Source organism: Anarhichas minor, unplaced genomic scaffold, assembly GCF_050575085.1.
Source record: "Anarhichas minor isolate MPS153535 unplaced genomic scaffold, ASM5057508v1 ptg000007l, whole genome shotgun sequence".
Classification (NCBI taxonomy): Eukaryota; Metazoa; Chordata; class Actinopteri; order Perciformes; family Anarhichadidae; genus Anarhichas; species Anarhichas minor.
This window is the reverse complement of record NW_027466453.1, coordinates 7,271,732-7,293,878: the sequence shown is the minus strand read 5'-3', so window position 1 is coordinate 7,293,878 and position 22,147 is coordinate 7,271,732. Positions and strand designations below refer to the sequence as shown.

The 22,147-nt window shown below is 38.2% G+C and overlaps 2 protein-coding genes across 2 annotated transcripts; both read right to left on the bottom strand.

Annotated features, from left to right (window-relative positions):
* Positions 1-1,864: 1,864 nt before the first annotated feature.
* On the bottom strand, positions 1,865-9,987 carry LOC142942343 (interferon-induced very large GTPase 1-like). The gene is made up of 3 exons (XM_076084618.1): positions 9,593-9,987; positions 7,708-7,745; positions 1,865-7,612 (listed from the first exon to the last, which is right to left on the bottom strand). Exons 1-3 carry the CDS (start codon positions 9,660-9,662, stop codon positions 2,798-2,800), a joined length of 4,923 nt encoding a protein of 1,640 aa, XP_075940733.1. The 5' UTR covers positions 9,663-9,987; the 3' UTR covers positions 1,865-2,797.
* Positions 8,707-9,549, bottom strand: LOC142945205 (uncharacterized). The gene has a single exon (XM_076086628.1). It carries the CDS (start codon positions 9,409-9,411, stop codon positions 8,707-8,709), a length of 705 nt encoding a protein of 234 aa, XP_075942743.1. The 5' UTR covers positions 9,412-9,549.
* Positions 9,988-22,147: the final 12,160 nt, after the last annotated feature.

The window sequence follows — 22,147 nt, the reverse complement described above, 5'->3', positions numbered from 1 at the left end:
AGCTCATCAAGGTGCAAGCTTGCATGGCCTCCTTTCATCCCAGGAAGTAATATGAATATAGCTAAATAAAATATAAGGTATGAACTACAACACACACACATATACTATATACATATATATGTATATATAATATACATATATATAGCTAATATACTGTTCTGACAGCAAACTGCAATTAATTTAGTTAGTTATTCCATGTTTTGAGGCAAGTAAATTCAAAACAAACTTCTCATATTGTGTAGTTATAAAGCAAAACTGCAAGCATTAGTAGTTTCCCTTCATTACATTTAGTTACAGGATAACTACACGGTATGTGGGCTGTTATCTAAAGCACTGTTATTTCCCAAACTTTGTTTTCTGTGGACCCACCTTTTGAAAATGACAAACCATTGTAGCCCAGTTCACAAAAGGCCTCATCTATAAATCGTGAGAAGAGCAAATTTGTGCCTAAGTGAACGTTCCTGACCATGTTTACTGCCACACAGACTGCTGCACCTTGCTCCTACATGAAACTGCACTAATGGTTTTCTTAGGAGCTTGAATTGAAGAACAGCTGAAAGAGAAAGGAACAGTTTTGTCTGATGTTAAGAGGTAAGGTCTCAGCTCTTTAAAGACAACTCTTTAATCTAGTCACCATTTAAAAAGTTACCCCCAGATGTGAAAAGTGTAGTTTCCCCCGGAATGGAAAGGTGTTTGTGTGAAAAAAAAAGTGAGACTGAAGCAGATATCGTAACATAATATCTGTTTACCATATAATTCTTGTTTGATAACATTTGTTTTTGAGCACTGAACAAACAGAGGAAGGAGGAGAACCTCTCCTTTAACCAACTTGCTCAAAGGTACCCGTCATAGTTGGGCAAAGGTCTTAAAGGACCAGTGTGTAGGATTTAGTGGCATCGAGCGCTGAGGTTGAAGATTGCAACCAAGTGAATACCCCTCTGCTCACCCTTCCTTTCCAAGCGTGAAGGAAATATTTGTGTCACCAAATTCAATCTGCCACTTTAAGTTTTAAAAAGCAAAATGCCGTCTCTAGAGCCTGTGTTTGGTTTGTCCATCTGGGCTACTGTAGAAACTTTGCGGTGCAACATGCTGGGCTCTGTAAAAATGACCTGCTATTATGTAGTTATGAAGGTCTCAGTCTAATCTAGCAAACACAATTGATAATAATAATAATAATAATAATAATATACTCATACAGTCAAAGATGACAACCCATGTTAGCAGTTTTTTTGCTGTTTTCTGAGATTTAATGATACTAGAAATACTAGAAATGAACGCCTCCCGGTTCTATGCCTCTGCCAACCAGTCATGTTAGAGTTTACATCCATGTCTGTTTAAAATGTCTTCACTTCCATTATTTTTATCTTATTAGACATTTGTGTGAAATTGTCATATTTAGCTTATTACTTATTTCTATTATTACTTGAGTTAAGGCCAAAAACGCATTTTGTGACCACCGCATTCCCATCAATCTGATCAGTTCATCCTTGTGTTCCTGGGATGTATACATTCATGAGAAAGGACAGGACGTACAGACAACCCAAAAATATTATGCCTCTGGCCATGACTGTGGCTGGCGTTGAAGCATAAAAACCTTGAAAACATACACTACAGTATCAGAAATAAATGCACTGAGTCTTTGGCAGGTGTCACTTTATCATAAACACCAAGAAACCTGGAATTTCAGTAGATATGAAGAAGTTATTTTTATTGTAACATGACAAGTCAACAGATTTCTTCTCAATGACTTAAGTTGTTTAAATCTGTTTACATCACTCTTGGATGTCAGAATAGGATGCAGTAAGTTTCTAAATAAAAACAACAAAACTCAAACTTGTGTGGATATAATAACAGATTTGTTTAAAGGAGATAAACATAACACAACTTAACACTTCAATACTGATTAATGATTAATGAATAATTATGTAAAAACAAGTATCATGATTTTCAGCAGTGTCGTGGTTATATTGGCAAAATCACAGATTGAATAAAAACAAGAAAACTCATACTTGTGGGGATATAATAACCGATCGGTCGAAGTGAGATAAAAATAATAAAACTTAAGACTTTAAATACTTCAGAACCATAAAGCATCCTTCACCAGTTATGTTTGAAATATTCTTTGAGAAGTTGTCATGGCAAACAGAAAACCTGATACTTCTTCAGGCTTTTACAGTTTCACAACAGTCACTCTTTGGTTCTACTTCACTTTGCAACATCTTCATTATGTTTTGGCAGCTACAAGCACATGAGCATCTCAACAAAACAATTCCCACAACAAAACGTACGCCATGCAAACATACAATTATACAATACTCATGACAGGGTTTTCAGTTGCAATTTAAAGAAATGAATCTACAGGTTAACAAAGAAATATGTCTTCCATTAGTTATTGATAAAATGTCTCAACTCTTTCCTCAACTTTTAGTTTATGAAAACAATTTTCATTTACAGAAATCCTCACAGACCAACTTTGTAGATGAGTCATTGACTTGAAATTAATATTAATATTTTGATGTTTGTGTGACTCACTAAATTCTCCATATTACTATTGTTCTTGTGCACTCTTTTGTTTTAAGTGTTAGTTTCCATAAAGTAATCTGATTCCTGTGAACCAGTCTAATCACGTGTAGTTTGTAATGATTCATTGACACATTTATTATTCACACAACTTCCCCCGTCAATGGAGAGATAATCAAACGTCAATGAATGTTGTTTTATAGGAATCTGAATAATGAATAATCATGTGACAACAAGTATCATGGTTTTCAGCAGGGTTGTGGTTGTATTGGCTAAATCACAGTTTGAACATTTCATCCAAACTTTTAATAGCTTGTTCCTTAGAGTGTGTTTTCCACTCGCTGGGAATTTCACCATAGCCCTGGAATTTTAATCCATAGTGGTCTTCCAGTTCCTTCTCAAATCGACTCACAAACCATTTCCAATATTCCAGCTTGGACCCATCAGGGGTAATTGCCCAGTTAGCAAAATTTGGGCCAGCAGTTCGGTATGTTTTATAGGGAATGACCACTTCTGAATCATGGGCAGGGTAGAAACTTCCATCACTTGCAATACTTGTTGTGCAGAACTCAATACACAGATCCACGGTGTTTCTTATGTGCCATCCCATAACTGCAGCAGATCGATGAAAAGGCACACTGTGGTCCTCTGTGTGATCATTTATGGTGTTGGTGCAAACAGCTGCACAGAACGGACACTTTACCCAGCAGCAGTCACACAGCTGATCAATGAGGATTTCATCAGGCTTCATCCTGAATTTCTTCATGTTATCCAGTGAGAGGCTGCTCAACTCCTCTATGATGGATACAAGACCTTTCTCTATCTCTTCTTTAAGGAAGTCAAAACTGTTCAAGTCACTGAAGTTTTGACAACTGATGGTATTGAATGTTAGCTTATCTTTTAGCAAACTGGAAAATTCCTCCATCCACTTGTCTGGGTCTCCTGTGTGGGTTTTGACTTTCTCTGTAGCGTCATATAAAGCTTGACTAACAAGCGTGTTGATGTCGTCCACATTTTTCTTGAGCATATTCAGTGCTTTCTCTTTTCCCTGTTTTGTGGAGATGTATTTCTCTACTTCTTCTCTTATATATGTCTCTGCTTGCTTCCTTGGGTGATGGATGTAGGTGATAAAACCATTAAAGTCCTCTTTCTCTGCGAGTGACTTCAACACATGTTTCTCCAAGTTCGACCTGTTCCCATTGAATGCTGGGTAATTGCACTTCATCTCTTTAGTGAAATCAATGGCAGTCTTGTTACAGATGGCCTCGACAGTGGAACTCTTCAGCTTGTCACAGATCAGTTGTCCAAGCACAACAGCAGATGAGCTTCCTTTGCAGAAGCTTCTGAAAATGTTGTAATAATGCATTTTCTTGCTTTCTACATAAGAGTGTGCATCATTGTTCCCTTTGAATGTCATGTGGGACTCTGAAAGCCATCTCTCTGCTCTGTGAAATACATACAGCAAGAGATCAACTGTGAACTCCTTCTTTAGAGCATATTTACTCTTTGATTGAAATGCTGTCACCTTTTGTTTTACATCTTTGGCCACTTCTTGCAAGTAAGTTAGACTGTAGCCTCTTGTAGCAACAGGTTTGCTCTTAATTGCGTCAAGGGACTGTTTTTCAACATCGTCGATGAAGGATCTGATCTCTTGCTGTTCTTTATGCTGAAAATAGCCCTTCCAGGAATATTTCATTTTTTTAGTTTGTTCTGAAACAAATTCAAATAATCTGTTTCTCTGTCCTCTTGTGTCACTTTCCATGTCATTTTCATGACCGTGGTGCTTGGTCAGAGATACATAATGAGCGTAATCTCCAACCTCTGCTATTTTTTTGTATTTGTCACTTCTTTTGGATTCATGTATGAGAGCCAATTCAAAACCAAGCTCCCGGAGGACAGTTGATTGATCTTCTTCATAGTTGATGTCCTTAATAGGTTTTATATCTGCAATTAGTTCTCTAACTAAGCCACTCCAAACAGAGTTGAACTGCTTTTCAAGTTCCACTTCATTGTTTGCCTTGTCCTTTAACTGATGAGCAAGTTCTTTGCTCTTTTGTAGCAGCTTGTTCTCAAACTCTGTCTTCTTATCATCAAGCTTTTTACGAGCCTTTTTCTGCTGGATGACTTCATCAAGTTTTTTTTTAACTCCTCTCAATAGTTCATCATGAAACTCCTTGATTTTGCTTTCAAATCGGCCTCGCCACTGAACCAACATGTCTTTGTCTCCGTCATCATCAAAGTATGTTGTCATTGCTTTTTTGATTTCATCATAGGTTTTGTTCGATTCTTGAAGATGATTGAGCTCGAGCTTGTGAAGGTTTCCATTTTGAATTTGGGTATGAAGCCCGTTCTCAATGGTCAACATGTTGCTCCTCAGGGTCCAGGTCCAGTTCCCATACTGGACCTCAAGTTTTCTGTACACTGCAATTTCAAGTGTGTTTTTGAAACTGAAAACAAATTGCTCGTTCATCAGGGCGTTCCACAGGTCCTGAATTTTGCTTTTGAACTGGGAGAGAGTAATCCCAGCAGACTGTTTAGCTTTAGAGAGGATGGTGGTCTTCAGCTCTTGGACACTCTCACTATAACCTGGATTTGGAGGAGCCATAGGTGGACTTCCCTCCCAAAGCTGGGCAAAGTATTTCACATCTCTCTGCACATCAAATGCAATGACATCACTGAAGCACTCCGCATCACAATCCTCCTCTTTGGCTGCTAGTTGGGCCATCTTGTCCAGTTTTTTTTGCAGCTGTCTCTTTCCATCCATGTTTTTCTCTTTAGCTGCAATATCTGTAACATTCTGATGAACAAACACACAACTTGGAGAAAGTTTAATTTTCTTCATCCTCATGAAAGCCTGAACAACAATCTGCAGAACATCTTGCATCTCAGCTGGATTCTCTCCAAAGATGTTGATCAGTGTCATGTTTCCCAGACCAACAACAAATGTTGCCAGTTCATTGTCGTGGTGAAGAGTGGCTTTACCTTCCAACTCAAGAGCACGCAGTCCTTCAGTGTCCACCACTAGTACATAGTCAAACTCAAAGTCTTTCTTGATCTCCTCTGACACTTCGACCAGCTGCATGAAGGCACCCTTGGTGCACCTGCCAGCACTCACTGCAAACTGTAACCCAAACATGGCATTCAGCATTGTTGATTTTCCGCTGCTTTGTACGCCCAACACTGACAAAACAAAAACTCTCCTGTCACCCAGTTTCTTGATGACTTCATCTAAAAGACCAGAGATCCATGTTAAAGGTACATGACCTGCATCACCATCCATCAGCTCCATTGGGTGTCCTGATATCATCAGCTGTGCAGCCAGCTTGGGGTATTTAGACCAGTCAGTCTGTCCCCTCTCTGGTTGTTTCTGCAGAGATGCATGAGCTTCATAGATCTGTTCCATTTCTCTGAAGATGTGCTCCAAGCCAAAAGTTGCTGACTGTAGTTGTGTTGATATTTCATCAAGCTCAGTTTGCTTTTTTTTTAGCAGATCAGATTTGTCATGCGTCTTCTTCAAGTCCAAGACCTCAGCCCACTTTTTATCATATTTTTGGAGAATTGAACCGAGGTCGTCTGTGGAGAGGGCATCTATTAAGATCTGAGTCCATTTCAAGAAATAATCTTTTTCTGTTGTTGGCAAAGATGAGAGGCTTTCAATGAACGACTTCATTGGTTTACTGCAGGAAACTTTGCATTGATCTTGTCGTATTTGCTTCAGTTTCTGTTGCTTTTTACATTTCTCACTCTCAATGTTTCCTTTGAGGTGATACAGGTCTTTGTTGATTTTGCACCATTCATGCCACAGTTGGCCTTGACAAGGGAGATATGTATCTTTGATCTTTGAAACATCCATCCCCTGAAGCAAGTCCACAATTTTCATTGCAGCAGATTTTCCTTTTTGGCAGACTTTGTCGTCTTCATCCACTTTGACTCCAGAAACTTCCGCCATGGATTCAAGCTGGAAGGTTTCATGTGGTCCAGACAAAATCTTTCCAATAATTTTTTTCAGTTCTTCAGAAACATTTGACTGGCTTCTGTCGTTCAAACCCATTTTGTATTTTCCCTTTTTCATCTGGACAGCACCACCATCGCTATCAGCAATGAGAATAATGAGAGGCTTTGGAGACTTGTGAAGGGCTGAGATCACTGCACTACTTTTATCACCTTGTTCCAGAGTTTGTACAAGTACAACATTGACTGAAGATTTGTCAGTCAGTATGTCACGCTGTTTTACAGTTGACAGAGCATCACCATGAAGATTACAGAAGGCAATGCAGTCAGTGAAGGCATCACTGGGTTTTCCAGCAGGGCAGTACCAGGCAATCTCTGCCACACCATCCATCAGATGGCGAGACTTGGTACTACCTGGGCAGTTTCTGTGGAAGAAGGTTTTGTGACGATCGTTGATCAAAGTGTTCATCAGCTCAGATTTAGACAGAGATGGTGAACCCAGGCGGAGAAATGACACCATGGGTGTCTCAGCTTCGCAGATGGGCATACTCTTCATGGTGACAATGTTTGAATTGTCTTTCATTTCAGTTACCTTCCATGTTTTTCTTATTTGTCTGAATGTCCACAGAGGACAGCCAATATTCATTGTTACCGGGTCAGGAACAAGCAAAGGTAAGGCGTACTGACATTGTGATAGCTTTGTAATCATGTTCTGCTTGAAAAAGCTGTCTGAGCAGTGAAATACTGCCATTTGAACATCCATTGGATGCAAGTGAGTCTTGAGATTTAATTGATGAAAGTCTACATTGGTGCTGTAAAGAGCATCAAGGTCATTGTCGCCTGTGTCATTGGTATCAAACTCTTCAACAGGGTTTGAGTGGCTCACCTCAGGACTGTCCTGTCTTACAGAAATATATCTGGCTCTATAGTCTAACATCATCAACCTCTGAATAAAAGTATGAGCTACATCTTTCTCAGACATGTCATGGTTCTGTTTCACAGGTGGACCTACTTTGAGGAAATCTGCTGGTGACAACTTCTGTTGCTGTTTGTCTGGAAGGTGAAGTCTGTCAAGCAGTGCTTCAGTTTCTCTTTGATATTGTTTCTTCATGTTGATCTCTTCAGAAAGCTTCACTGACTTCTGTAAATAAGTAAATAAACATGTAATGTGTAGAAAAACTGATGTCATACAACGTAAAGTAAACAGTGCTAATAATTATATTTGGAGTTTCTTACCATGTCTTTGTTCCCACTCATATCCATATCTAAGGTTCCTGCAGAACAAAAAATGAAGCAGATCAACAAACTCTTCTTATGTTCTTTACTTGTTTTTTTATGTTGTTTTATCTTTCACTGTTTACCATTATTGTACAATAAATTTCAATAGCAAGGACCACACCATGAAAAATATTTGTTTTAAAGATTGATCAAAGAAATATAAGAATGATTCACATTTGTAGAGTTGCAAAGTCGTTTCTCCGGGATCATGTGTCCATAAACTTAAAGTTGTAATATGGAAACAACAATGACGCTACAATGATGTGTAGTATTTTATTGCTCAGAGAGTTTATACTACACGATGATGGCTGTTTCCAGTATTTGCCTGACAACAAAGACCAAAGGAAACGGATAAGGTGAGCTATGAAATATGATCAGGAACTAATTTTTCTGATTATACGGACACCATATGAATGCAGCACAAATACTGAGTCTAGATTGTTGTTCGGTGACATTTCTGGAACATCGTATTGAGCTTACGTGGCCTACCTACAAGTGGGATGCTGAATCAATGCATAGAAATAAATTATTAGTATTAAAGGAAATGCAGGAAGTGGCACGGTTGAGGTGAGGTCCCGCTCCTGAAATTCTGCTCAGTACTTTCAATTAATTTAAACAGTTGCAGAATGATAAATATAATTTCTATAGATTTCCTAAACCCTAATGAATTAATCTGACATGATCGGTTAGTATAAAGACACTCCGAAAAAAGGAACACTTGGTATTTATAATGGATCAGGTCTCATTTAACCTTTCAAATACTGTAAGCAAACCCTGTAACCACACTGTTTAGCTGGATGACTAGATAGGCATTAAAGAGTTGTTTACCAGAATTGTAGAAGTGTATTTTCTAATCATGCATTTGACATAGTCTCATGCTGAAATATCTTAATGCTTTTAAAGATTAAAAATCAAAGCGTTAATGTATTAATAACTGAAGTGCTGCCCACATCATCTTCATGAAGCAGTGTAGCTGTAATCTGTGAATGCCAATGTTAAAATCTCACGTGTTTGATTTTGCTGAAACACTGATGTGTTGATGCTTTCTTCTTTGTGCTCCAGCTGTTCTTTCTGCCCTTTATTTCCATCACACATCAGTCCACTGTGGCAGTGGGGAGCATTTTCAGAGACCATGGCGTCTATTTTTTCCAGCAGAGCTATTATCTCTCCTTCATTCATCATACTTCTTCTACATGTGTGGTATCTTTTTTCAACAAAACTGCTGTTGGCTTTCAGGTCTGTCAGTGCACTTTCACATGTTACATCTGACTCATGAGTCACAACTGTCATTACATAAGCCATTAATCCTTTCCCAAAAGTTTTTTCTAACCAATGCAGTCCTGAACTGTAATGGTTGTTATGCAGGCCATTTGATAACAGCATGACAAAGGCATGAATTTCTTCATTTAATGGGTATTCATCAATGTTTGGTAGACCAAGCATGTTAATGACAGAGATGTGCCGACCACACAAATCATACAGTTTGGTTGAAAAGTGTTCCACATTTCTTTGCTCGTCATGGTCAATTAAGATGTTTTTTGATCCAATCTCAATGGAATTTGTTTCACCAATTAACACCAGTGTGAGTTCAGGTTTCACTGAAACAAAATAAACAGAGAATAAAATCACTACGTAACACTGCAGTAATCGCTGAAACAGCATTGTCAAAAGTTATACAGAGTTTACAGAAATGCAATTACAGAATAAAAAGTTAAACTAATTCTCATTTTCACATGATTCATTTGATACATTTTAATATTTTCTCACAGCTTCTGAAAGTCAACTGAAATATAATCTATAAAATCTATGTAACTGTACAATCAAATCTAGTTTAAAATATTACCTCTCTCATTGGCTGCAGATGGGACAGACTCTCGTCCTCCTGCTGTCTTGTTATAGTCGTCTTCCTCCATCTTATCTGCTCTTCATCTTTACAGAGTCATGTTGTAGGCCTATGACAAAGTCATTGAGACAAGTAAAACAAACCATTTCTGCAAACGCACATCACCATTAGAGTTGATTGAGCAAATTATTTAATAAGATAAATGATAGAATCACAGATAACATTTTCTGCATGAATTTATGATGAAAATGTCTTTATGTATAACCGTGCAAAATTCAGGCACCAGTTGACAAGATATAATGGAATATAAAGCATAAGGCTCTCAAGGAATCGGTACTGCTTTAAAAAAAAAAAATGATCCTGTACAGTAGATCAACTTCTCTCATTTAATGATATCCCTGCTGAGTAAAGACACACGTCCACTTTTGTGTCCTTTGTTTTGGGGAAGTAACCTCTTTAAAATGAAGCCTAGCCTACATGTGGCATCTATTCACAAACATGATAAATACATTAACTTTAATTAATCCATAAGCCATATAGGCTTTGTGTTTAAAATAGATTTCTGCTGATTAAAAATATATCTGTGGTCTGAGATTTTGAGAATAAAGTCAGAATATTTTGAGAAAAAAGGTCGTAATATTACAAAGATAAAGTCATGGCATTTCAGACAGATGAGAGCGGTCGTCTGTCAAATGAGTGCTGATGACTTTAAGTCAGGTTTTACCAATAAGCATTATCTGAGGGGAGGTTCATTTTTCACTACCAAAGTTATGGAAATGTTTAATGGTCGAGCGAGTGTCATTGGTTTGCCTGAAGGCTTTCTTTAATTTGGAAATAGCAACTAAATAACATTATTTGAGGTGTACCAACGACATTCACTAGTCCATTAAACATGTCCATCATTTTGGTAGTGAAAAATTAACCTCCCCTTGACGATGGGTCATCATGAATTTAAATTGCACACCGAAGAATTATGAGCTTGTACGCGGCAAAACAATTAAAACAATAAAACAAAGTAATCTCTGCCAAAACGCGCTCATCACACGCTCGTACTCGGTGGCGGGGTGAAGAGGCGTGATTTGTGACGGTGAACTTGTAGTTGGTTGATGCAAGATAGGTAGACCATGACAGTATTTAAAAAAAACATCCTCAAATATCGGGGGAAAGGATTAATTTAAGCGATAAAAAAGCACAAAGCCGGTATGGATCAGTAAATCCTTTTAAACCTCTATCATGTTATCAAAACAATAATAATGGAAAACAATTTTAATAATCGACTCACAGGCAGACTCACAAGGTGAAAACAATGCAAAAATAAAACAATACAAATATATATTCAATGTAATAGTCCAGCGATCAAAATGTTCTTTAAGTAAAAGTCCAAAACTATCAGCATTTAAATAAAATTACAACAAAAAGTGCAGAATGGCGCATTACAGAATTATATAGATTTCAGGATTGTAATTATTGATGCATTATATGTTCATTTGTAATGTTGCTGCATTTAATTACAGTAGACCTACGTATATACTTTTGGGTAGTTAATCTATAATCATACATCATATTATTAGTTGATTTTATATTATATTAATGATATGAATATGCAAACTAACTAACAGACGTTATCAAATGAATGTAGTTGAGAAAAATTATAATATTTTGCTAGAAAATGGAGTGGGATAGAATTATAAAGGAGCAGAAAATGGAAAGTATTAGGTAAATGTACTGAAATACAGGAGTTGAGTGAATGTAATTAGTTACATTACATCCCCAGATTGGCAACAGTAACAGATTGGTGTCTAAGAAGTAAAAAGGGCAAAAATATTAGACTCATAAACTACTTAAGAAGGAAAGTGTTGTTATTCCACATCAAAGTTAGACGAAAAGGCTGAATCTTGGTCCCTGGAAGAGACATTGACATTAAATTATTGGAAAAGTACACAGTAAAAGTAGGTTATAGTACATGTGCAAGTATTTTAAGAAGAACGAAGTCTAAAAATATAAGATTAATAATAAACTACTTATAGTTATAGTATTTGTGCAGGTAGCCTAAGAATAACTAAGTCTAAGAGTATTAGATTCATAAACTACTCATGTAGGGAAGGGATTTTAGTCCACATAATAATTTAACGAAAAGTCTGAATCTCGGTATCTGGATGGATTTTGACCTTGGATTACTCAAAAAGTACACAGTAAAAGTAATTCATAGTATGTGTGCATGGAGACCACATGTGTCAAACTCAACGCCCGCCACGTCATTTTATGTGGCCCGCGAATCCGCCAGCAAAAAAAAAAAAAAAAAAGTTAGAATAGACTTGATAATAAAAATATCCCCATGGTCGAAATTATGAGATAGAATGTCGAAATTATGACTTTTAAAATCATAATTTCGACTAGAATTATGAGATAGAAAGTCGAAATTATAAGATATAAACACAACAGTCATAGAAGCAGCTCTAGGTTACCCTACATCTGACATAGAAATGGATTGTTGCTGCCGGAAATGGGCTTCCATATAAAAGGCATAATGGCCGAAGAGCAAAACCTCCTATCTGAAAAATGCCTGGATCATTTTGCAGATAGGATCTTTTGCACTTGGTGCAAGTTGGAAGGGGTTCTACAAAACGGTGCTCTAAATTAAGTTTCAACAAAGGGCGGGATATTTTAAGACTGACTGAATATGAACAGCCTTCCTTGTTCTCATCATCCAAAGTGAAATCCGGCAATCAGAAAATTCTGCAGATATGATGTTTTGCGCTTTGGCCCTATGCTGCTTTACTGTGACCATAAACTACATCTCCCACAATGCATGTCGACTTTGTGACCCGCAAAATGACGGCATCCTGCCGCTAGACAGCAGTTTATCCATATCGGCGTTTAACTTTGTCAGTTAAATTGTATTTCACACTGTGATGGTGAAGGTAAACTGTGTAATTAATCCGTGGCTCACATGTGTGCCGAACCGTGAGGAGGGATCCGTTACACCACTATGATTCACTCACGGCAACACCATGTTGTCTGTGTGCCAACATTAAAACTATCACAACTGGTGGACAGGAGAGGCAATTCCTAAAATGTCCAAGAAGAGAAAAATGTATGCAAGGGGAAGTAAATGTAATGAAATATATGAAAGTGAATACATGTTTGTGCTTCAAAGAGAAAAAACGGTCTGTCTTCTGTGCTGTGAGGCAGTGTCGGTGATGAAGGAATACAATTTACGTCGGCATTTTGACACCAAACACAAACCAAGTATGCTAAATTTAGCCTCCAAGAAAAACATAAAATTGTCCAAGAATTAAAAGGCAGACTGCAATCGCAGCAGAATATATTTATACAAGTTACAGCCACAAATTATGCAGCAAAGTGTTTGTCAGAGGGTACATTGAAGCAGTGCATGCTAAAGGTATGTGAGCAGGTGTGCCCGCAGGTGTGTGCAAGCACTCTTAATAAAGCGTCTTCCACACAATTCAAAGCAGCAAAGACTTATCGAAAAATAACACAATATCAAACTTTAGTTGTTTGAAAAGCTTAATGTCTGTTGTACAAACCATACATGCTCAGATTTGACACATAAACAGTATGTTGTTTGAAACTCACCGTTTGTTCTGCGTCTACTTTCCGACGCCTGGTCTGTAGAAATGTTGGTATGCAGGAAAACTCGTTGTCCTCTCCCTTTATATAGAGAGATCAGAACAGAAACTGTTGAATTATAGATCAGCCCTCACAAACTCCTCCCACCTGTTCTTAACAGATCTAAATGTGACGGGATAGTTATAAGGAGCTGAGAAACTCTGCATGCACATTACTTGTAAATCAGTAATGACAAAACTAACTTGTGACTTAGAGGAAAACGAAGATGGGCATTAAAGGTCACACTAAACATTGCCAAGCCCATGCTGGTTATACTGAACACTTGTTACTTGCAGAGCAACAGCTGCAACAGGAGTTGCAAATAAAGTATGCCATCTATCTGGAGATCCTTAGATATTTTCACACAGAAGAGGTTAGTCCAAAGAAGGACAGAGGCATTGATTCAGTCTGATTTTAAGGTAAAGCTTCAGACTGAAAGCTTGAGGCTTGATCATTTATTTTGCTCTCTTTTGGAGAGACCTTTACTCTTAAGTAACTAAATGCTGCTACAGTGCAGAGTAAATGCATGAACTCCAGATTACCCAATAGATTCTCTCATCATTAGTCATTATTTATCTGGAACTGTATAGCTCTAAATAACGAAGGTAGATTTGACACAGTGTAAGAAATAAAATACAGTAGTAAAATGCAGAAATGCAGGAAATTGATTAATATCCTTGAATCTGGTTCAATTAAACGCAGCAGCAAACAGAAAAGTCTGTTGAAAATAAACACAGACCATGGTGGTGTGTATCGCTAGCCACATCTGCAATATTGTCACCTGTTGGCTGTTTGTTCTGGAGCTAGTGTTTTCGCAGTTTTAGCTAGCTATCTCCCGCCATATATATATATATATATAGCTTTTTTTGGTAATTATTTCTAAGCGGGATAAAGCTAGCTAGCTATCTACCAGGAGATTTGTTTTTAGCAATGCTAGCTACCCAGGCAAAAACAAGATGGCAGTCATTCAATGCTACTTCGGTTACGAGGTCGTGGACCCAACCGCTCATGAAATACTTGTAAACCTTTAGACCAGAGGTGCCAAAGTCATTTTCACCCCGGGCCACATCAGCATTATGGCTGCCCTCAAAGGGCCGGTTGTAACTGTAAGACTGTATAAATGTAACTACTCCCTAACATATTGTTTAATAACTGTCTCTGCATTTTATTGTTTATTCAACTGTGAAAATATTGTACATGCAGTTATATAAATGTAAAAATATATTTAAACACATTTCTGTTATTATAACTTAAATCCCTTTTAATTTAGGGTTAAGAAACCCACATTACTCTATCAAAGATCAAACATTTAAAGAAAATAAGTTATCACATTAACTTTGTTCAAAGCTATTTTTGTCTCCTCTGCATCACTAATGTCCCTCCCCATCGTCGTCCCGTGCATAGCAGCTACATCCAAGAGCTCCTCACTGACAGTCAAATCTACCGTCACGCCTCTTATGAACATTGATAGGTGCGCTGCATCCGTGTTGTCTGTGCTTTCATCAACAACTAATGAAGAAGACAAGTAACTGCTCGTCTCTTCAGCTAGCTGTGTTGTCAGATTGCCTGCTAGTTCCTGAACTCAGTCTGCGATGGTGTTTCTTCACAAACTGACATTTTTAAAAGTCTGTATCTGGTCGGAGCACACCTGCTCACATACCTTTAGCATGCACTGCTTCAATGCACCCTCTGAAAACCCTTTTTTTTTGCTGTAACTTTTGTAAATATATTCTGCTGCGATTGCAGTCTGCCTTTTAATTCTTGGACACTTTTATGTTTTTCTTGGAGGCTCCATGTTTGGTGTCAAAATGCCGACATAAATTGTATTCCTTCATCACCGACATAACACAGAAGACAGACCGTTTACAAACATGTATTCGCTAGTTAAATGCCGATGTGGATAAACTGCTGTCTAGCGGCAGGATGCCGTCATTTTGGCGGGTCACAAAGTTGACATGCATTGTGGGAGATGTAGTTTATGGTCACTGCAAAGCAGCATAGACTTTAATTTTAAGACAATCATATGCCTTTCATATGGAAGCCCATTACCGGCAGCAAAAAAAAATTACAAAAAAAGATGAAAAGTTAGACTTGATAACAAAAATATGGCACTTTTGGTGCATCCATCTGTAAACATGACACTGACCAGATGTTTCCAGGGTGCTGTTCAATGAATGTGGCCACCTCAGCCACATCAGTTTTATTCTTTCTACGCCAGAGCTGCTTCTTGCTGAAAATCCTTTCAAGGGTGCGTTTTCTTAGTACAATCCCACGTGAAACAGCAAGTAATTGAAGTATTTCATCTGTTGTAAAGCCACGTTTAAAGTAGTCTTCAATGTACTCACAATCCATTTCTATGTCAAATGTAGGCTAACCTATGAAGAGCTGCTTCTATGACTGTTGTGTTTAAGTATCTTATAATTCGATATTAAAAGTCATAATTATGACTTTCTATCTCATAATTTCGTCCATGAGGATATTTTTATTATCAAGTCTAACTTTTCATAATTTTTTTTTTTGCTGGCGGATTCGTGGGCCACATAAAATGACGTGGCGGGCCTTGAGTTTGACACATGTGCTTTTAGACTCTTGTACGCCTTCATCTGGCGTACCACCACGGTCTGTGTTGTTCTAGCTATGTAGTTAGCAAAATGACTCCACTCTTCCAGACTTTAGACGGAGGTTTTTGATCTACTGTCTGTCGCCGTTTTTCTGTGAGTTTTGAAAAAGTCTCGCCTTTGTGTACAACTATTTTCGGGACTCGAAAGTAACCCTTGTTTTTTCACCGATTTGATCGGTTGGAAGAAATGTTGACAGTGGGCCTATTACTGCTGGAAGACATTGCGATATATACGCCAACATTACCAGTAGTAAGAAGTATCATTGAGCTTCATTTGAGACATCGCTTCTCTCATTTCTGCATTTGAGATTCATACTCTCAGCTATCGCTTCATAGAGACACATCGTGCTCACCATGGTGATTGGGGCACCAGGGTGAATGGGCAGACTAGATCTTAAGACTGGGAGTGGATTGTCTACAAAACCATCTGTCAAAGCCCTGCTTCCAAGGTAAGAAACATGAGTCAAATTACCAAAATATTGTTATCATCAGAGAGTAAAGACTCTGTCGAATGCGTTGATATAATTTTTATGTTTGTGGTGTTTAAAATGTGACCATGAGGGCACTTAAAAATGTGGAGTAATGTCCAATATGTCGCTCCTCTTATCTCTGTATTTGAGGTGACACTTGTGCATGTCTGCGTGTGTCACTGGTTGCCATGTTGATTGGAGCACCTGGGTGGAGAGGCAGAGTAATTAAGAAAGGTTAGAGTAGACAAACTACCAACAAAACTACCTGTCAAACCCCTGCCCCTAATACAAAAACCATGAGTCGAATCAACAACATATTGGTATCATCAGAGAGATAAGACTGACGAACACAGTGATGTAATTTTTATGTTTGTGGGGTAATATTACTGAAACATAAAGTGTGATTAGTTAAAAACTGTGCTAGCTATCAAATTGCCCATATGGCCGAATAAAGTCCAGAGTTTTGTTCACGTTCTAAACTTCAAATATTTTTTCTACGGTAGCGTTTGGCAAGTCATTCGTTTTTCGCGATTTTCTGTAAAACGGCTGCGTGAATCTCTGAGAAAATCATAGCACACCATTCCTGATCAGGCTCCGCGCTTTAATGTATTTTGACACATGTGCTGGCAATTCTGTAGGAGTTGTGCGGCTTTACAGCCTTGTTGCGCCACAGCCACACTGAATTATTAGGCCGACAATATGGTTTAGTATGAGTATCCTATAAGTAGCCAATATTCTATTATAGTACTAGGTTAATATTAAAATATATGAACAATAGATCAATAGTATATGTAGTATAAAGAGCAGTACAATATAATACAACATAATAATAATATTAGCATATATAGGCTGATAAATACAAATAAAATATATAATGTTGTGCATACAGTATTGTGCAATTAGGCTGTATCCATATTATCTCAAAATACTTTCAATTTTAAATTGATTCACTCTTGTATAGTTTCTATTGTTATTTTTTTTAATTTGTATTTTATAGGCATCATCTGTCTGTCTATCTATCTCCTCAGATATTGACGATGCAATCACTTAGAAGGTTCATGTTGAAACTCTGTGCTCCAGTCGGGCCTGCTGCATTCAGATCCAGTTCCAGGTAGTGGAGCAGAGTCAGAGTCGGGTTCAAGCAAACCAAAGTACTAGGCACATGGCAACTGGGATGAACTGGCAGAGAAACAAACAATCTGGGCTATGTATAGGCTGTATTTGTTAGTTAGTGAAAATGTAACGTAACTAGCTTTGCTAAACGTTTTATTAAATAGTCTTGTGCTCTGCTGCTCCGTCTCCTCAGACAGAGCAGCCCAGAGTTCACTCTGTTGCTCAAAGAGCGGCTCCGTTGCTCAGAGGACTATTCACGAAGGAATCCCAAGATTGGCCAATCAGAGGCGGGACCTTTGTTTGTTTAGTTTCAGTCCGGCAATACGTCGTCCAGAGTTGGCTCTGATCACCACGCCTATTTTATTGGGAAAACATACTGCATCCCACGTAGATGGCAACGGAGTAAACTAATGAATTGGAAACATGTCTCCAAACTTTGACTTTAAACAAATTGATAACGCTGTGTTTAAGAGTTGCTGTGTAGTTGGTTGCATCAACATTAAATCTTAAAACGCTGACATCCAATTTAGTTCCCTGCCATGTCCTAAAAAAGAAAGAGGGGCTTTATGGCTCCAAGCTGTAGACCACACCAGCACTGCGTCATCACCAAGGCTGCACTCTCTTTTGAGGGAAAGAAACGCTCTGTCACATTTAGAGAAAAAGGAAAATGAGGAAAAGCTGTAGTTTAACAGGAGCTGAGAAACTCAGCATGCACATTAGTTGTTGTTACTTTTTATGTCAAATGTGCAAAATTATTAATGAAATAAGACTTCCACCAATATTTTTGGTTGCTCAAAGCACCTGTACCACCAAAATATATTTTCTGAAGGAAAATTTCATAATACAAGGACACGTTTTTTTCTTTTAGCTCTTTTGTGTTTTTTTTCTGTGAATTCAAATTCAGTTTACTTGTGTGACTATATTATACAAGGGAGAATTTCAACAAACTCTGATCCCATACACAAGCTATTACATTTTACAACATAATTACCTTCATCAATTTTCAACACTTTCAAGCTTGAACAAAATGTACAATTGAATACTGTCCGTATAACAATGGAGACTCAGGACGGAACATGTATTGTTATCATTGTGGGAACTAATTTCAGTCTTTAAACCATCATAGTGAAGACATTTTACTTCAAAGCAATGCTTGAAGTTTAAGGTTAGAATGAGGTTTATGTTAATGTTCCCGTAATGTTTGGAGTAAGGCGTTTACTTGGTGATTGGAAAGCGAAAGTAGGACAGATGACTCATGATTTCCGCTAAATCTCATAACACAACAGGAGAAACCTGTTCTGTTGTTACACAAGGAACCAAACACAGCACAACACGCAGTTGTTAAGTTATCAATTGTATTATGAAATGGGTCACTTAAGTAACAAAGCCACTGATTCTCCAGTTCGCCTTTTACAGCCAAACCACTCTCATCAATCTGTTTGTTTCTAACAGCAGCAGAAAAATAAAAAGCGCCAAAAACACACAATAGCTTCCCAGCACCAAACAGCAGACAGACACAGTTAGCAACTAGCTGGCTAACACAGTGGAGCATTTAGCACCTAAAGAGACAGATTCTTCCCTCAGTTGGTTGAGTAAATATTGGACAAACATTCAGGAAGTGGCCAGAAACGCATCTTCAAATTTAGGCTTTTGATGCTCCATGCAACTGTTTGCCAAACTGCTGCAAAATATAAAACAATGAATGCAGTTGTATGAAACAATTGTAATAAAGAACTGTTGCCCTGATTCCTTTACGAAAGTAATTCACACAAAGTACTTGATACTTTTACTGTACTCCACTACAGTCAGGAATGTTGTATTTTACTGCACCATGTTTTGTCGGACAGCTGCAGTTTCTAGTCGTTTTCTTGAAAGTAATACATTCACAGTAAATTGTCTTATCTAATATATGCACTGATTAAGGCTTCTTATTGTTAATTCATTAGCTTACAGCAGGTGTTGGTAGAAAGGTGAATGTAGGGCAACAGGCAGGTTCTACTGGTTGTACTGGTTGACAAGTTTAAAGGCAGCAGGTTCAGATCCAGTTCCAGGAAGTCGATCAGAGTCAGAGTCGGGTTTAAGCTGCTTGAAAACCAAAGTCCTAGGCACATGGCAACTGGGATGAACTGGCATAGGAACAAACAATCTGGGCTATGTATAGGCTGTATATGTTAGTTAGTGGAAATGTAACGTAGCTAGCTTTGCTAAACATTTTATTAAATAGTCTTGTGCTCTGCTGATCCGTCTCCTCAGACAGAGCGCCCAGAGTTCACTCTGTCTCTCAAAGAGTGGCTCCGGTGCTCAGAGGACTATTCACGAAGGAATCCCAAGATTGGCCAATCAGAAGCGAGATCTTAGATGTTTAGTTTCAGACCGGCAATACGTCGTCCAGAGTTGGCTCTGACCACCACGCCCACTTTAGTGGGAAAACATAGTGCATCCCACGTAGTAAACTAATGAATTGGAAACATGTCTCCAAACTTTGACTTTAATTAAACAAATTGATAACGCTGTCTTTAAGAGTTGCTGTGGAGTTGGTTGCATCAACAATAAATCCCAAAACGCTGACATTCAATTTAGTTCCCTGCCATGTCCTAGAAAAGAAAGAGGGGCTTTATGGCTCCAAGCTGTAGACCACACCAGCACTGTGTCATCACCAAGGCTGCACTCTCTGTGGAGGGAAAGAAACGCTGTCACATTAGGAGAAAAAGGAAAATGAGGAAAAGCTGTTGTTTAGCAGGAGCTGAGAAACTCAGCAAGCACATTAGTTTTTGTTACTTTTTATGTCAAATGTGCAAAATTATTAATGAAATAAGACTCCCACCAATCTTTTTGGCTGCTCAAAGCACCTGTACCACCAAAAAATATTTCTGACAGAAAATGTCATAATACAAGGACACGTTTTTTCTTCTAGCTCTTTTGCGTCTTTTTTCTTCTTCTGTGAATTCAAATTCAGTTTACATATGTGTGACTATATTATACAAGGGAGAATTTCAACATACAAGCTCTGATCCCATATACAAGCTTTTACATTTTACAACATAATTACCTTCATCAATTTTCAACATTCTGAAGCTTGAACAAAATGTACAATTGAAAACTGTCCGCATAACAATGGAGACTCAGGACGGAACTTGTGTTGTTATCATTGTGGGAACTAATTCCAGTCTTTAAACCATCACAGTGAAGACATTTTACTTCAAAGGAATGCTTGAAGTTTAAGGTTAGAATGAGGTTTATGTTAATGTTCCCGTAATGATTGGAGTAAGGCGTTTACTTGGTGATTGGAAAGCGAAAGTAGGACAGATGTGACTCATGATTCCCGCAAAATCTTACACAACAAGAGAAACCTGTTGTGTTGTCACACAAGGAACCAAACACAGCACAACACTCAGTTGTTATGTTATCAATTGTATTATGAAATGGGTCACTTAAGTAACAAACCCAGGAAGTGCCAGAAACACGTCTTCAAATTAAGGTTTTTGATGCTCCATGCAACTGTTTGGCAACACTTCTGCCAAAATATAAAACAATGAATGCAGTTGTATGCAAAAATTGTAATAAAGAACCGTTGCACTGAAAACCAAAGTACTAGGCACATGGCAACTGGGGCAAACTGGCAAAGGAACAAACAATCTGGGCTTGTAGTGACTGATGATAACAGGTGAGCAGGTGAATGAGGAAGTCTCGTGAAAAACACTGAGGCCATCGAGTGGACAGGTAGGGAATGAAAATTACTGTTTTTTAAGGGAGGGGGAGTGCAGCTGAAGAGGGGGCACAGAGAGGTAGAATATGACCAAAATCTGTAAAGCAGTTGATAATGATAAACCCATTTAAAGAACAAGACTGGAACAATATGAATCTTAAAATATATTTGAAAACATAGGCTATATACTGTATATATGTTAGTGAAAATGTAACGTAGCTAGCTTTGTAACATTAATAGTATTGCACTCTGCTGCTCCGTCTCCTCAGACCCAGAACACGCTCTGTTGCTCCAAGAGTAGCTCCGGTGCTCAGAGTGACTATTTACAAAGGAACCCATAGATTGGCTGATCAGAGGCGGGACCTTTGTTTGTTTAGTTTCAGACCTGTAAAGCTTCATCCAGAGATGGCTCTCATCACATCTTCCATTTTAGTGGGAAAACGTCGAGGGCAACAGGGTTAACAAATGAAGTTGAAACATGTCTCCAAACTTCTACTTTAAACAAACTGCTGTGTAGTTGTTTGCACCAACAATAAATCCCAAAACGCTGTTCCTCTGTCATGTCCTAAAAAAGAAAGAGGAGCTTTATGGCTCCAAGCTGTAGACCACACCAGCATGGCGTCATCACCAAGGCTGCACTCTCTTTTGAGGGAAAGAAACGCTCTGTCACATTAGGAGAGAAACACCAAAATGCAGAAAAAGCTGTAGTTTAGCAGGTTAACCAAGGCTTTCACACAGAGATTTGAGGCTCATAAGATATGTGAATATTTACTGTCAGTGTAGTAACTCTCTCAATGATGCTGCACACAGTTAGCTACGACTGATAGCTAACGTTAGCAGCATCAGTCTCCTCAATCTATATCTCAGCCTATAGATTATACAATTAGCTATTAACAGGTTTACAGACATCACTTAGCTTAACGTGAGTCAATCCAATATGTGATGTAATATGTATTGATGTTTTGCGGAGTACCTGTATCTGCCGGTCTAATGTAGCTTATATTCAGCCACTTGTT